We start from the raw sequence: 15,359 nt of genomic DNA on the forward strand, positions 1-15,359 counted from the left end.
CAGGCTAAGAGCCTCTGGCCTCCCAAAGTCCGTCCACACTTGGTGGCCCCCATCTGCCCACAGTTCCTCCATCATCTGACTAAGCTCCTCATCCGTGGGGTCCCACTGAACCAGCGGGCTAAACCCCAAGGTATCAGTGTTGTTCCCCTGTGTCATTTGAGGAGGCTGAGCTGAAAGCAAGAGTTGAGAGAACCCCTCTACTGGTCCACTGGCAGTTTCGGGTATACACCCCTGCTGACCAGTACTCAGACCTGTTGTCACTGGGGCTTCACTTAGATCAATGGGCTCTTTGTTGAACCTCTGGCATATCACGATCTTTCTTGTGGACTTGTAAAGGTCTATTGTAAAGGCCACTATATCGAAGTTCCTCGTTGGACAAAAGTTCAAACCTCTAGATAAAAGGGAAATGCAAGCTGGAGGGATCTCCATCCCGGAAATGTTCATGACTTGCAAGCCATCAGTGGCTACATTCCCTTCCGCTTCTTGCTGCTTGGTTTCGTGCTCTCACTCCCTTCCCAATGCACATTCTTGGATTTTGTTTCTACGTTTCCATCCTCGTCCTCGTCTGGTTCTACGTCTAAAGGGCCAGATTCTCCTTTGGCTGCTGTTTCGGCACCTTGGCTCCTTTCCTCCTTGTTGTTTACATCTTTAGGACCCTTGGGAGGTTTTTTCTGTGGTCTCTTTTTAGGATACTTCTTTGTTTTTTTAGGGTTATTGGATTGCTCGTTTTCGCTGTCGGAACCAGAATCAGTGGAGAGAGAGCACGAAACCAAGCAGCAAGAAGCGGAAGGGAATGTAGCCACTGATGGCTTGCAAGTCATGAACATTTCCGGGATGGAGATCCCTCCAGCTTGCATTTCCCTTTTATCTAGAGGTTTGAACTTTTGTCCAACGAGGAACTTCGATATAGTGGCCTTTACAATAGACCTTTACAAGTCCACAAGAAAGATCGTGATATGCCAGAGGTTCAACAAAGAGCCCATTGATCTAAATGAAGCCCCAGTGACAACAGGTCTGAGTACTGGTCAGCAGGGGTGTATACCCGAAACTGCCAGTGGACCAGTAGAGGGGTTCTCTCAACTCTTGCTTTCAGCTTAGCCTCCTCAAATGACACAGGGGAACAACACTGATACCTTGGGGTTTAGCCCGCTGGTTCAGTGGGACCCCACGGATGAGGAGCTTAGTCAGATGATGGAGGAACTGTGGGCAGATGGGGGCCACCAAGTGTGGACGGACTTTGGGAGGCCAGAGGCTCTTAGCCTGGGTGGCGGTGGTGATTTCAGGGCCTGCAAGTCTATACAGCCTTTCCCTGTCACACCGGGATCGAGTATAGATCATTTTTTTGATAAGGTGATGAAAGATATTAAGGCAGAGATTTATCGAACTGCGGTGCCGAATCTGGGCGGCGCGGAGAGAGAGGCCCTTAAGTGGCTGAAACAAAACAAGGACTTGGTGATAAGGGGAGCGGACAAGGGTGGAAACCTGGTTATCATGTCAGCAACTCAGTATAAAAATGAAGCCGAAAGGCAACTGAGTGACATAGCCACGTATTGTCCGCTCCAGGGAGATCCAACTCCTAAATACCAAAACAAATTGCGCACTCTGCTACGCAGAGGTGCGGAGCGAGGATATCTTTCACAAAAACTAGCCCGTGACCTGCTTCCTCTCTATCCGCGCCGTCCGGTATGGTACCACATACCAAAAATGCATAAATCCGTGACCGCACCGCCGGGACGTCCCATTGTCTCCGGCTGTGGGTCTCTCACTGAGAGGCTGTCCAGGTATCTCGACCATCTCCTGCGCCCACTCCTTAAGGGGGTGCCCTCTTATTTGAGGGATACGTTGGAGGTTCTGCAGATGGTGGAGCGTGCCACATGGGTCCCCGGTGACAGACTGGCCACTATCGACGTGGTCAGTCTGTACAGCCGTATCCCCCAGGATTTGGGGATTGAGGCTGTCAGACATTTTCTGACTCGCACAGACAGAGACGACGAATACATAGACTTCGTCTGTGAATGCCTGGGCTTTGTATTAAAGCACAATGCCTTCCTGTTTGATGGGCATTGGTACCATCAGACAGCGGGTACGGCCATGGGGACCCCTGTGGCATGCTCCTTTGCGAACCTCTTTCTGGGGGCATGGGAGGAGTCTGCTGTGCTCTCGGACAGTAATCCATTCCGCGGGCACATCAGACAATGGTCGAGGTACGTGGACGACGTCCTGGTGGTGTGGTCGGGAACGGATGAGCAGTTCGATGGCTTTCTACAGTATATCAACAGCAACACAATTAACATGGAGTTCACCGCTGAGAAAAGCGATACAGAGGTGACCTTCCTTGACCTACGAATTATGGTCAAGAATGGAGTTTTGTGTTGCGAGGGATATAGAAAGCCTACGGCAACCAATTCTTTCCTCCACGCTAAAAGCTTTCACCCGCAACATGTCATAAAAGCCATTCCATATGGCCAATACTTGAGGCTGAGGAGAAATAATACTGACGAAATGCAATATGAAATGCAGGCAGCAGATCTCACCAAACGCCTGACCGATAGGGGATATGATGCCAGTTTGTTAGAGGAGGCATATGGAAGGGCTAAACACCAACCCAGACTGGAGCTACTGACACCCAGAAATAAGCCCAGGTCTATGCAGGATCGCATGACCTTCACCTTTGACTATACACCTATGGCCGACATGGTTAGAAAAGCCATCTTTACTAATTGGTCGCTGATAGAGAGAGATGAGTCCCTAAAACAGATTGTGGGAGGCCCCCCGAGAGTGGCCTTTAGGAGGGCACCAACACTTGGGGACATGCTTACCCACAGTGAGTTTATTTCCCCTAGGAAAGATACATGGTTGAGTAAAGGTATGCTAAAAGGCAATCATCGATGTGGACATTGTAAGTTCTGCCCTCGCATGATTTCTCAGAAATACGTACAAGTAGGGAAGGAGTGTCTGATGGGACCTAATCACTTGTCAAACCAAGTATGTGGTCTACGTCCTCTTTTGCCCTTGTAAACGGTTTTACATAGGGCAAACTACGCGTCCACTAAAAGAACGGGTAGGGGAACATCTAGGATCGGTTAAAAGTGGTAGGGGTTGTGCCCGTTTCATTGCCCATATGAGAGAACACCATCAAGGGGATACCAAGGGTTTAAAATTTGCGGGCTTGGAGAGAGTAGATAAGGCAAGACGGGGTGGTAACAGGGACAGGTTATTGTTGAGAAGGGAGACCTGGTTGATTTTACAAACTGAAGCCCTGGGCCCATTAGGCCTTAATGATAAGGTGGAGCTTGCAAGCACTTTGGATCCATAAACTTCGGGTCGAGCGACATAAATTGGGGTACCGATTTGTGAGGAAATGGGGTGTTGCAGAGTTTGTGCCGAGGCCAGTACCAATTGTTAGTGTTAGGCATGAGTATGCTGCTGACGAGTGCTATATATGATTGTTCAGTCAGTATATATATATCCAATGGTTTATATTTGAGTATAATTTACGTATATGTCTGAGACGGCCAGTGACGGCCGGCATATCTTTCCCCTGTCCCTTTTCTATTCTACTTTTTTGTCTGTTTGAGGTTAAAGGCCACATGAGTAGATGTAACTGTCCGAAGAAATAACAAATGCAATTGTAAATATCCTGCTTCTCAGTCCCAGTAATTAATTTTAATGGTGTGCCACATCATGCACTATCACTAATTTAATTCTATTTTTCCACCGGTGGATGAGCTAGAGGCGCCTACCCAATGGTGACAGAAATATATGTGCCAGTTGTTTGCGATGTGCCGGCTGAAGAAAGGACATACAGCGTTGGCGCTCTCTACTGGTGATATTTCATCCAGTGCGCGAGCCCTCCAGCGGTGCGTGTGATTTACGCATGCGCTGGAGGTGAGCCGCATGAGACGCGTCATTAATGACGTGTGTTTATGCGACAGTTTGTCCGCTTGTATTGGTCCTTGCCGGGCACCGTGCGCATGGTGTAACTCCTCCGGCTCTCCCATTGGTGGAAACTTGAGCCCCAATCACAGCCGGCGCTGTGACGCCACGGTGGAGGTGGGTTTTCCCGTATGTATGCAGTGGCGAGACGGCGCAGGCTTGCAGTGGAACACGGCGTGACCAAGCGTCCAGGAGGACGCGAAACGGCCGTCGCTAGGCCCACATCAGTCCCTCACTCCCACCTCCCACGCTGACAGGCCCACACAAGGAACCGCAAGGTACTATATATGCGCAATACTTGGCAAACTTTGTATGCAGTTATGGAATATGCCATGCACAGAATCCAATTTTGATGTACAACACTGACAATAAATCTACATGCTTAAGACGGAAGATGCACGCTATCTGTTTCTATATGTATAATCTATTTCTAAATCTTCAGAGGTGGAGGGAGCAGCACCAGGAAATTGGCTTTAATATGGTTTTAAGAAATAAGCAACTTACTGTAATTATGTATTTCCTGGCTTTCCTGCTGCCTTTAGTACTTTTAGGCATAGACCCTGAACAAACATGCAGATCAGGAGCTCTGACTGAAGTCTCACTGTATTAGTTGCATGCTTGTTGCAGGTGTGTGATTCAGACATTATTCCAGCCAAAGAGATCAGCAGGATAGCTAGGCAACAGGTATTGCTTATAAGGAGATATATATATATATATATATATATATATATAAAATTTATTGGTTAACTATCTTACACTCTGTTGGAATATCCCTAAAAATCCTGGAATCCCAGTACAGTGCTGTGGGAGGAAACCATTTTCATTAGTTCTATGAGTGTATGAGGGCAGGTAAAATGACCACAATGAACACTTCTGGCAACTGCTATGGAAAAAGGAATGCTTGGCAAAGTCAGCTGGAGGTAGTGATTGCACACAAAAAGAGCTGATTTCCAGGGGGAGAGCAAACAGTGGTCATCTAATGCTGGACATACACGGCTCGATTTTGCAGCTCTATTCTCCCGCTCGATTGATTCCCTGCTCGATTCTGCAGTCAATTCTCTTATCTTCCGTTTTTCTTATCTTTTCCCATTGTGTTCAATGCGGAATCGAGCTGCAAAACGATCGGGCGGGACGTCGGACATGTCGGAAATTATCTATCGAGCCATCTAGATGGCTCAGAATCAAGCCGTTTATTCCCAGCATTAGATATAACATAAAGAGATTCTGATACCTATCCAACTAAAAATAGTCAGCAGTTATCCTGACATAGAAATACTGTCATCCACGGGAAAATAGCTGGATTGGTCACAGTCAATTCTCCATCCTGACGGAATCTTAAACAATACCAACTGTATATTATCCTAAATAACACTTCCCTTGTTTCCCCAGTACATGAGGTAGCAGAGGTCTTGTGGCTTGCAATGGCCAGAACCAGAATTGGTTACTAGGAAGCTGAGGCTCTCTTCCATCTATAATTCAGCAGCATAACAAGTAAGTGTGCCAGCTGCTGTGAGAGCCTAGTACCTGTGGGTGCACATATGTGGGAGCAGAAACAAGTGCCTTACAACGTTGTTACTGTAAGTGGGAACAGGGATGTATGTTGATTAGTGTTCTTATTAAGTATCCTTTAACACGTGGTGAGATTTTACAATTCTGTATATTCTATGTCAGTGGGATGCCACAAGAACAATTTTACTTATACACAATACATCCACAATCACCTACATTTTATACCTACAGTTATTACACATCCTTTGTGCTCTGCATGGCAGAAATCAAACCGGTAGAACCATAAATAGCAAGAAAAGCCTGTAGTATGTGAGACCCGCTAAGACATCACCTGCAATGGAGTCCACAAAGTAATGAAACTTTCTCTTGAAGATATCCAGCGTGTGTTCCAGGACCTGAAGGTAATTAGCTTTTCCCAGAGAAATAAGATTTAACTGCTTTTCTAGTGCACTACGGATTGTAGGTAGGACCAGCTCTGGATCTAAAAGGAAGATACAAGTTCAAAGCATTTTTTATTTATTTATTGTATTTATAAAGCGCCAACATATTACGCAGCGCCGGACATTAGTTTATCTTACAGACAATATTTAGGAGTGACATACAGCAATACGACAACACAGGAATACAAGAAAAACCAGATCACACAGCACAGTATGAGTAAAAGGTAATGCTTAGTCAGTCACTGGAGGGGAGCATGGAGATTAGGCAAGTTGAGTTCACTCAGATGCATAGCATGGGTTCACAGTAATGAAGGTGCATGATCAGGTAGGACACAAAAGGAGGAGGACCCTGCCCAAAGGCTTACAATCTAGAGTGAGAGGTAAGGACACGAAATGTAGGGGACCAGAGTTCAGTTGCGTGTTTAGAGCACTTGTGGGGGGTAGTAGGCCAGAGTAAAAATGTGAGTTTTGAGGGCCTTCTTGAAGATGTTGAAGGAGGGGGCTGCCCTAATGGGTGGAGGTAGGGAGTTCCATAGTGTTGGAGCAGCTCTTGAGAAGTCCTGGAGGTGTGCATGGGACTGGGTGATGCGGCGGGCGGTCAGACGATGTTCATTGGAAGAGCGGAGTGAGCGGCTAGGTGTGTACCTCTGAGTAAGATTTGAAATGTGGGTTGGACAGGTTTTGTGGACAGATTTGTAGGTCAGACACAGTATCTTGAATCTGGACTGGATAGGAAGCCAGTGCAGGGATTCACGGATGGGAGCCGCCGTGGTGGAATGATGGGAGGAGCATTGAAATAGAGTGGTGCTAAATGAACTTTGTTTATTGCATATCCCAATGCCACCATCTGCTTAGCTTATTCAACTACTCAGCATAAAGAAAGAGCTTCTTCATCACAGAAAACGTACACTGTGTAAGCACCACACTAGAACAAAACATACACACCATGCCATGCAGGTTACTCTACTGGGCACAATAAATACTGCCAGCAAGAACTAGTTTTACAATTCATGTCAAAGTGTTTTTCATACACCAGAAAAGTATGCATCAATTTAAATTTTTACAGTAGTTTCATCAAGTAATAACAAACTAAAGGGTGTTTTTCCGCACGAGTTTCAATTTTAGCTCATACACACTAATGACCAAAACACTATGCCACCTTGCTTATATTGTGTAAGCCCCCTTGAGCCAACAAAACAGCTTAAGACTGTTGAGGCATGGTCTCTTCAAGACTGCTGAAAGTGACATTTGTGAATCTACTTACTCCATTGTAAGCCCCAATGTTATGGACCATAAACACAGGTATCGGTTAGGGCACTGAGCATCAATTTTTTTTTTTCTTAATGGGTTTCACTTTTGACACACTGCTGCACATGCTGACAGCACACATGCCCAGTTAAAAGGACAACTGTAACGAGAGGGATATGGAGGCTGCCATATTTATTTCCTTTTAAACAATACCAGTTGCCTGGCTATCCTGCTGATCTATTTGGCTGTTCTTGTGCCTGAATCACACCAGAAACAAGCATGCTGGTAATCTTGTCAGATCAGACAATAATGTCAGAAACACCTGATATGTTGCATGCTTGTTCAGGGTGTATGGCTATAAGTATTAGAGGCAGAAGATAAGCAGGGCAGCCAGGCAACTGGCATTGTTTAAAAGGAAATAAATAAGGCAGCCTCCATATCCCTCGTTACAGTTGTCCATTAAAAGTGACATCACTAGACACTGCACTGCCCAGCCTCTACACGTTTATTTTTATATATGTGTGGGTGGGGCACCAACTGGCCAGTGCAATGAGTGCAAATGTGCAGGGCTGTGCATGTACTATGTCCCTTTTCAGCTCAATGAAGCCGTGAATAGCTGCACTAGCAGCTGGTTGTGGCTCTAAAAGTGCAGTAGCTGCCTCTTTCGGTTGTATATTGCCACTGGCCCACGGGTCAGTCAAAACCAGCCTTTCCAGCCTGACGACAGCCTGTACTCACATGCAAACTGTCGTCAGAACGACCCCCCGCGGGCAGGTCTGACGACCCGTAGTTTTAAAAAATCCAGTGTGTGTACACACCTTTAGGCGAGGAATCACAATCTCCAAATCCTACACCCTAATAAGTCACGGTCAGGAAGTGTGGGGCACACAAACATAGTGGTACAGCATGTAACCTTCAATCACATAAGATATGCTTATTATTTGGCTGCACCCACATCCCATCACATCATATGTAGAGGGTGGCTGCACATATTATATGGTACGTGCGTTCTTTCATGGGAATGGGGGTCATGTCTTATGTAATTAACTAGTGACTTTAGCCCATTTAAAAACAGGCTAGGTCTGTCACCACACATATCAGCGCGCATACCCACCAGCGGCGCGCACACACGGCTGCCCCTCCTGGTCCCGTCCTCCCCCAGCTCTCTTCAGTGTCTCTGCGTTCCTTTCTGCACATGCGCAGTGCAAAAAAGCACTGACACACGGACATGGGACGCAGGGACGCTTGCTCTTTATTAGGTAGGATTATAACTGGCACAGTGTACCTAGGTATCATCAGCAAAATTTCTTAGTCCGCCCCTTAACAGATTTGAGGAGGTCTGGTTTAAAAGGTGGAAGATGATCCAGTAGTTTTTTTTTATGGGTATATGTGGGTAACTTGGGTCAGTAATGACTGTAGTATATCAGAAAAACAAGCTCAGACTGTCAGAGGGGGGTTTTCATACAAGAGCAAGATATTAGACCATGCGACTTGACACTGTATACACACACTGTAGTCCTGGATTTACTCACCTATCTTGTAATAGCCATGCACTAGCACAATGCCTAAGCTGGTAGGCTTCAGTCTGCGGCCACTCTCCACAGTCACATAGTTACGCTGACACACGTTATTAATGTGCACAGGTATACTAGCGTCCGTACCTAAAAAGTACAGTGTATATTTTAGTAGGTGTCAGAGTTTACAAATAAGGGTGAAAACTGCATCCCTGAGCAAGCTGCAATGAGGGAAGATTATACATATTTAAATACAAACATTTAATGAGCAGAACTGGTTTGAAATGGTCTTACTAAAAAGTCAAACAAGATTATATATGAACACAAACTTCTGAACAACTGAATATATTTATTTGTCTAGTCAGATAAAATGCACAAACCATAAAAAGATCTCAAAAGGATTGAAAATTCTAGTTCACAGTACAATGTTCTTGGTTATGTACTCAGCAGAGCACGGTCGGCACCTAGCTGATGCACATAACATGTGGGGGAAAAAAATAAAAGTATAATACTTACCTAAGTAGAGGGAAGCCTTTGGATGTCTCACCGCACTGCTGCTCGTTATCACTTCTTCTTCTTTACAGCCACACTCCTACCTATGTACGCACATGGCCACACTGCGCAGGTGCAACTACGGTTTGTGCCTGCAGAGTAGCAGGGTGCCACTCATGCATGGAGGAAAAAATTGTGCACAAGCTATGTGTATGAGCGGGGCACAAAGTAAGGTCCACGCCTGCGCAGTGTGGCTCCACCCATACATGGATGGAAGTGCGGCCACAAATATTCAACAAAGCTTGTCACCATAAAATCTATCGAACAGCAGCATTGCACTGTTTGATATTGCGCAACACTATGGGCTGTTGATCTATCATCAAGTTCATTTGACTGAAATTTTCCACCCTGTCCAATCAGATTTTAATCTATTTTTGCCACAAAATTGATACAAAGTGCGATCAATGCAGCCTGGTGGACTAAATATTTCCACCAGATTAGAGTAATTGAATCTGCCTGCAAAAAAAATCAATGTATATATAGCCAGACTAACTGGCTAATTAGCATTTTTTGCCCAATATATAAATGAATCACTTGGTAGTTAGTATCTGATACATTGATAATTATTTTACTCAATCAGAGCTGTGGAAATCAGTACAAAAATCATCCAACGCCTTGGTTGATGAAACTACTGACTCCGGGTACCCAAAATTGCTCAGACTCTCACTCCCGACTCCTTAGTCCAATACTTACCAGGGTTGTGGAGTTGGTACAAAAAAAATCACCTCAGTTTATGAAACCACTGACTCCGACTCCATAGCTCTGTCCCCATTCCCTTACTTTGCAGTAACACTGTTGAGGTGGCCCACAATAGATGTGCAGTATGACTTGTTTGGAGGCGTGCTTTCATGCATGTTACATACGACTAGGCACTAGCTGCCTGGATGCATTACCCATAAGGTCTCTAGTGAATAAAGACATATAAACACATGCTGTTTTACCCACCAATGCCATGCTTTTCCATTAGAGAGATGAGCTCTGCTTCTGTTAAGTAATCTGGCGGACATGTCTGCTTCTCTAGCAGTTTCACCTCCTCTACGCTGAACTTGTCACCTCTTTCACAAGGCTGGAAACTCTCCTCCAGTGGAATACCTTGCCACGGCATGATTTCAGTGTATCCTGAAATACAATCAACAAGAAATGAGCAGGATGCCATGATTAGTGAAAGCAAACCTGAACTACATTTCCCTGCACTTTATTTCATTTCTGACACTTTACAGATGGCTAAATACCATTGTCTTACTGGTGCGCAGCTTTATTCTCCTTGCTGGGCAAAGCTGCAGAATTTTCTTTCTAGCGATAAATTTGTTGTCTATTTCATAATACCGTAAAGGTGGCCATACATAAATCGCAACCTGATGTGTCAAAATGATCAATCCCTCTCTGATCAGATTCCGATCAGAGAGGGGTTGATACCTAGGCTACCACACAAACTCTTGCCATATCAATAATCAATCAATATAGATGTGTGGTTTCTTTACCACAACTGAACTGTGTTGCAATAAATGTGAGATGTCTTATAAAGCATTTATTTTTAAACTTTTCTGGTGGACCTGAACTCTTGCACAGGACAGATTGAAAAGCACCCTGTATGTATTTAGAGAGTTTAGCCTGTCTAATTACCCCTCATCTGTGACTAATCACAAGTTGTAATTTGATCACTCAGCTGTGTCAGCTGGCTGTCACTGCAGAGAGGCTTGTTTGAAAGCACAGGATATTAACATATACTGGTAGGAGAATAGAGGCGCCAGCAGAATAAAAGTGGATACAATTGTTAAAAATTGCTGGGAGGAAGTGGTGGACTTACCTCCGTAAAGCAGACACAAAGGACTGTCACAATGTAAACATACACATTTATTGAAAGTACCCCATTCGTCCTTTGTGTCTGCTTTACGGAGGCAAGTCCACCATTTCCTCCCAGCAATTTTTAACAATTGTATCCACTTTTATTCTGCTGGCGCCTCTATTCTCCTACCAGTATATTTGAGTCCACCCCAGGTGGAGGGGTGATCTTACCCCCTTTTCTTCCGTTCTACAGAGAGCAACTTCTTAATCCTGAGCGAGGACAGGTCTAATCTCCTCACCTGCATATTGAGTGGTTACCTAGGCAGTAACCCACGTTTGTGAGTATAACCATCTCACTTTTCTACTTAATCAAACATTTTTGACATACTACACTATATTGGGCTCTCGATCTCTCTCAACTTCAGGATATTAACATGTCTGTTTCTATGAAAGCAGGAAGTTGACACAGTGCAGATTTACAGCAGGATTTGTATCAGCTGTAACAAAAATATTTTTCTTTAAAAAGGTTATTATGCTTCTTTTAGAGCAGAGAGGAAGTTCTGAGTTCAGGTCCGCTTTAAGCTGATGTGTGCTATTGTGAGATATGAGCTTACCCCTGAATTCACTTACCAGGAGAGATCACCTCCTTACACGTGGTTGAGAACTGCTCCCTTCCAACACTAAACAATATACATGTCTGGAGGTATTTGCAGTCATGACTGATAGTGGCAATGAAATGTCGGGTGATATACTCATACAGTCGCCAAGCATCACCACCTTGAAAGGAACCAGAGTGCAAAATCAGGTTAAAGTGCAAATGGCAGGCTGTGATAACATGGCAAGTATTTACACTGAAATAAAATATTACAATACAAAATTGAAGCATCATTAAACAAGTATTAGCTTAAAGGGATACTGTAGGGGGGTCGGGGGAAAAATGAGCTGAACTTACCCGGGGCTTCTAATGGTCCCCCGCAGACATCCTGTGTTGGCGCAGCCACTGCCCAATGCTCTGGCCCCGCCTCCGGTTCACTTCTGGAATTTCTGACTTTAAAGTCAGAAAACCACTGCGCCTGCGTTGCCGTGTCCTCGCTCCCGCTGATGTCACCTGGAGTGTACTGCGCAGACACAGACCATACTGGGCCTGCGTTGTGCGCTCTTGATGACACCAGCGGGATCGAGGACACGGCAACGCAGACGCAGTGGTTTTCTGACTTTAAAGTCAGAAATTCCAGAAGTGAACCGGAGGCGGGGCCTGAGCATCGTTAAGCGGCTGCGTGGGCACAGGATGTCTGCGGGGGACCATTAGAAGCCCCGGGTAAGTTCAGCTCATTTTCCCCCGACCCCCCTACAGTATCCCTTTAAAAAAAATAACAGCTTTAAGTTCCTTGCATGCCTCTCCCATAAATACATGCACAGGAAAGGCATACACTTAGTTACTGTATCATAAATACAGATGGATTTTAATAACTTTCTATGCAAAGTTCTGCTGGCTTCAAACTGAGCCAATGAAGCTCAGCAGCTGACAGTCAATTAACAGACTGCTAGTGAACGAATGAATCAGCAGCTATTGGTCTAAATCAGTAGATGTTTAACATGTAAAGCAGGAATTGGAGCTTATTGCTAATCATAAATCATACCACTTTTTAAAAAAAAGAAAATTATTGGATTCAGTTGAGAGAAGATAGTACAATTATACAACTGACATTGTACAACATCAAACAAACAAACCTTAAAGAGGAACTCCAGTGAAAATAATGTAATAAAAAAGTGCTTCATTTTTACAATAATTATGTATAAATGATTTAGTCAGTGTTTGCCCATTGTAAAATCTTTCCACTCCCTGATTTACATTCTGACATTTATCACATGGTGACAATGTTTTCTGCTGGTGGGTAATGTCACTGGAAGGAGATGCTGCTTTCTTTTTTTGCCAGTTGGAAACAGTAAAACAGCTGTTATTTCTCACAATGCAATAATGGTTCACAGACAGGAAACGATCAGGAACATAGTCCTGACATCACACTGTGGGAGGGGTTTCACCAGAATATTAGCCATACAGCGTCCCCTGATGGTCTGTTTGAGAAAAGGAAAAGGTTTCTCATGGGAAAGGGGGTATCAGCTACTGACTGGGATGAACTTCAATTCTTGGTCAAGGTTTCTCTTTAAATTAACTAGCAGTTAATTTTTTTTAAAACATTACGAAAACTGGTAGCATATGCCGGTATTCAAAATTCAGTTATTATGAAAGTAGTTATGCTTCATCAACAGGGTAATACCACCAGGGCCAAATTTCTGGGACGGCCATAGAGCCACCACAAGGGGGTGGCTGGACATGGAAGAGGTGTTGCTGCATATGAAGGAGGTGGCTGCAAATTGAAAAGAAAGGCTGCAAATGGGTAACATATAGAAGGGGGAGCTGCTGCCAAAAAGAGCTGTATATGAAAGAGAGAAGCTGCTTCATATGGGTGAGGGGCTGCACAGGGAATGTGGGAAGGAACACTCCTGCACATGGAAGGGGAGCAACAGGAAAGTTGCACTAAAGGGCCACTAAAAGTATAAATCCAAACCTTGAATACCACACAAGCATTTGCTGGAATATGATCTAGAGCAACATTCATTTGAGGAAAGTTACTCATTCCTACAGAGTTACCTTACCAAAGTTTAGATCATGTCATTTGGGCACTGTGATTGGCAGGCGGCTAATAGATGCCAATGTAAAATCTAGGTATTCGGGTGCCTGATGGGGATACTAGTATCCCACTGGCTACAGTAGTATCTGATTGGCTACTACATACTGATGAATTACACTAGCCAATCAGCATGCAATCCGCTAGTGGTTAGAATAGCAGAATGGCTAGTGATTGCGGTTGTGTGGCCGGTGGGCAGTTAGTGTGAGAATAGGGCACTAGGACACAAAGTAAAATATAATTAATGCTATATTATCAATATTTTTCCTTTGGCACCACCTAGCGCCCAACTCTCTCAGTGGCACCAATATTTGTAGTCCCAAGGTTACTGTCATATAAGGGAGTGTACTAACTATAGTAACATCTTATACTGGTTGAACTCGATGGACGTATGTCTTTTTTCAACCAAGATAACTATCTTGGTTTAGTCCTAGAGATGTAAATGGTTTTTTTATTGCTATTATTTAAGGGCTGCCTATCCACAAACTCCAATTTTAGTTTAGAGTTTCTATGAGCATAGATAATTTTTTCGAACAGCAAGGAATTGTTGACAGACCCAATCCAGTCACTAGAGTAAATGGGTTGGGGGGACATCCAACTCATCAATATTACGTTTCTAGCACAGACTAGGCCCTCTAGTATTATTGCTTTGACATGGTTTGACATAAACCACACAACTATAAACTTGTCTTAACCGATGTGGGAGGACTCCACAACCTACCAAGTTCTGCCTCGGTTGCGGAACGCATGGGTGTGATTGGGGGGTGGTCTCCGGCATCTGCTCCTTTTCTTGGACGATTTATACCTGCAGCAAGCAAAGCTTTAACCTGAAATGTGAACATAATGTATTGTCAAGTCTGTTGAAGCTCAACTCCAGGAAGAGATCAAAACACCACATCTTAGCGCTGAGGGCCAGAGCCCACTGACGCAGTTGTGTCCAATTTTCAGTTACACATTAATGTTACAGACGCTGAGAAAGTGGAGAGAAGCGGACACAACTGCGTCAGTGGGCTCAGGCCCTCAGTAATCAGAGTGCCCAAACATCACCATTCTTGTGAGAGATTATGATAAACCCCAAAATGCTAGTTTAAAAATGTAGTCATGTGACATGAAGTAGCCTTGCTCAACTACTTGTTGACCGCGGCAGGGACCGCCTAACGCCCATCGGTCCTTCAGTCTCTCAGCGGCGATTGCCGCTAGGAGACTGTTAGACTGCAAAACTGCCGTCTTTTCACTCCACACAGCGCAGCGATCTAAGGCAGTGCTGTACTAGGGACAGCCGTGTGACACGGCTTTCCCTTCCAGAGACTCAGGGGTGATCGGCTGTCATAGGCTGAAGGCAGGTTTAAAAAAAATAATACAAATATAAGGAAATTAGTAAACTAATAAAATAAATATTTCTAAAAAAAAAATAAAAAAAAATAAAAAATAAACACTGGGGGATCGATCAGACCTCTGTTGGTGGGGAGATAAGGGTCAAGGGGGGGGAAATTCACTTGTGTGCAGAGTTGTGCGACCCTGCAGCTAGGCCTTAAAGCTGCAGTGGCCAATTTAGTAAAAAAAAATGGCCTGGTCTTTAGGGGGGGTATAGCACTGTGGTCCTCAAGTGGTTAAGGAGCCAACAGCAGCAGATGTTGCTTCTGCACCACTTTGCAATACAATGCTACTGAGATAGCAGGAAACCG

General features: G+C 44.6%; 1 protein-coding gene across 1 annotated transcript in view; it reads right to left on the bottom strand.

The window, feature by feature from the left end:
• Window positions 1-15,359, bottom strand: part of TOP3B (DNA topoisomerase III beta) — a 72,569-nt gene that overhangs the window by 12,371 nt on the left and 44,839 nt on the right. Inside the window, exons 12-16 of the mRNA XM_068243051.1 lie at window positions 14,396-14,501; window positions 11,615-11,761; window positions 10,145-10,318; window positions 8,666-8,794; window positions 5,777-5,926 (exon numbers count right to left, since the gene is read on the bottom strand). Coding sequence (XP_068099152.1) covers window positions 5,777-5,926; window positions 8,666-8,794; window positions 10,145-10,318; window positions 11,615-11,761; window positions 14,396-14,501 — 706 coding nt within the window. The remainder of the gene's footprint in view (window positions 1-5,776; window positions 5,927-8,665; window positions 8,795-10,144; window positions 10,319-11,614; window positions 11,762-14,395; window positions 14,502-15,359) is intronic.

The sequence above is a fragment of the Hyperolius riggenbachi genome, chromosome 1 (genome assembly GCF_040937935.1).
Source record: "Hyperolius riggenbachi isolate aHypRig1 chromosome 1, aHypRig1.pri, whole genome shotgun sequence".
Taxonomy (NCBI): domain Eukaryota; kingdom Metazoa; phylum Chordata; class Amphibia; order Anura; family Hyperoliidae; genus Hyperolius; species Hyperolius riggenbachi.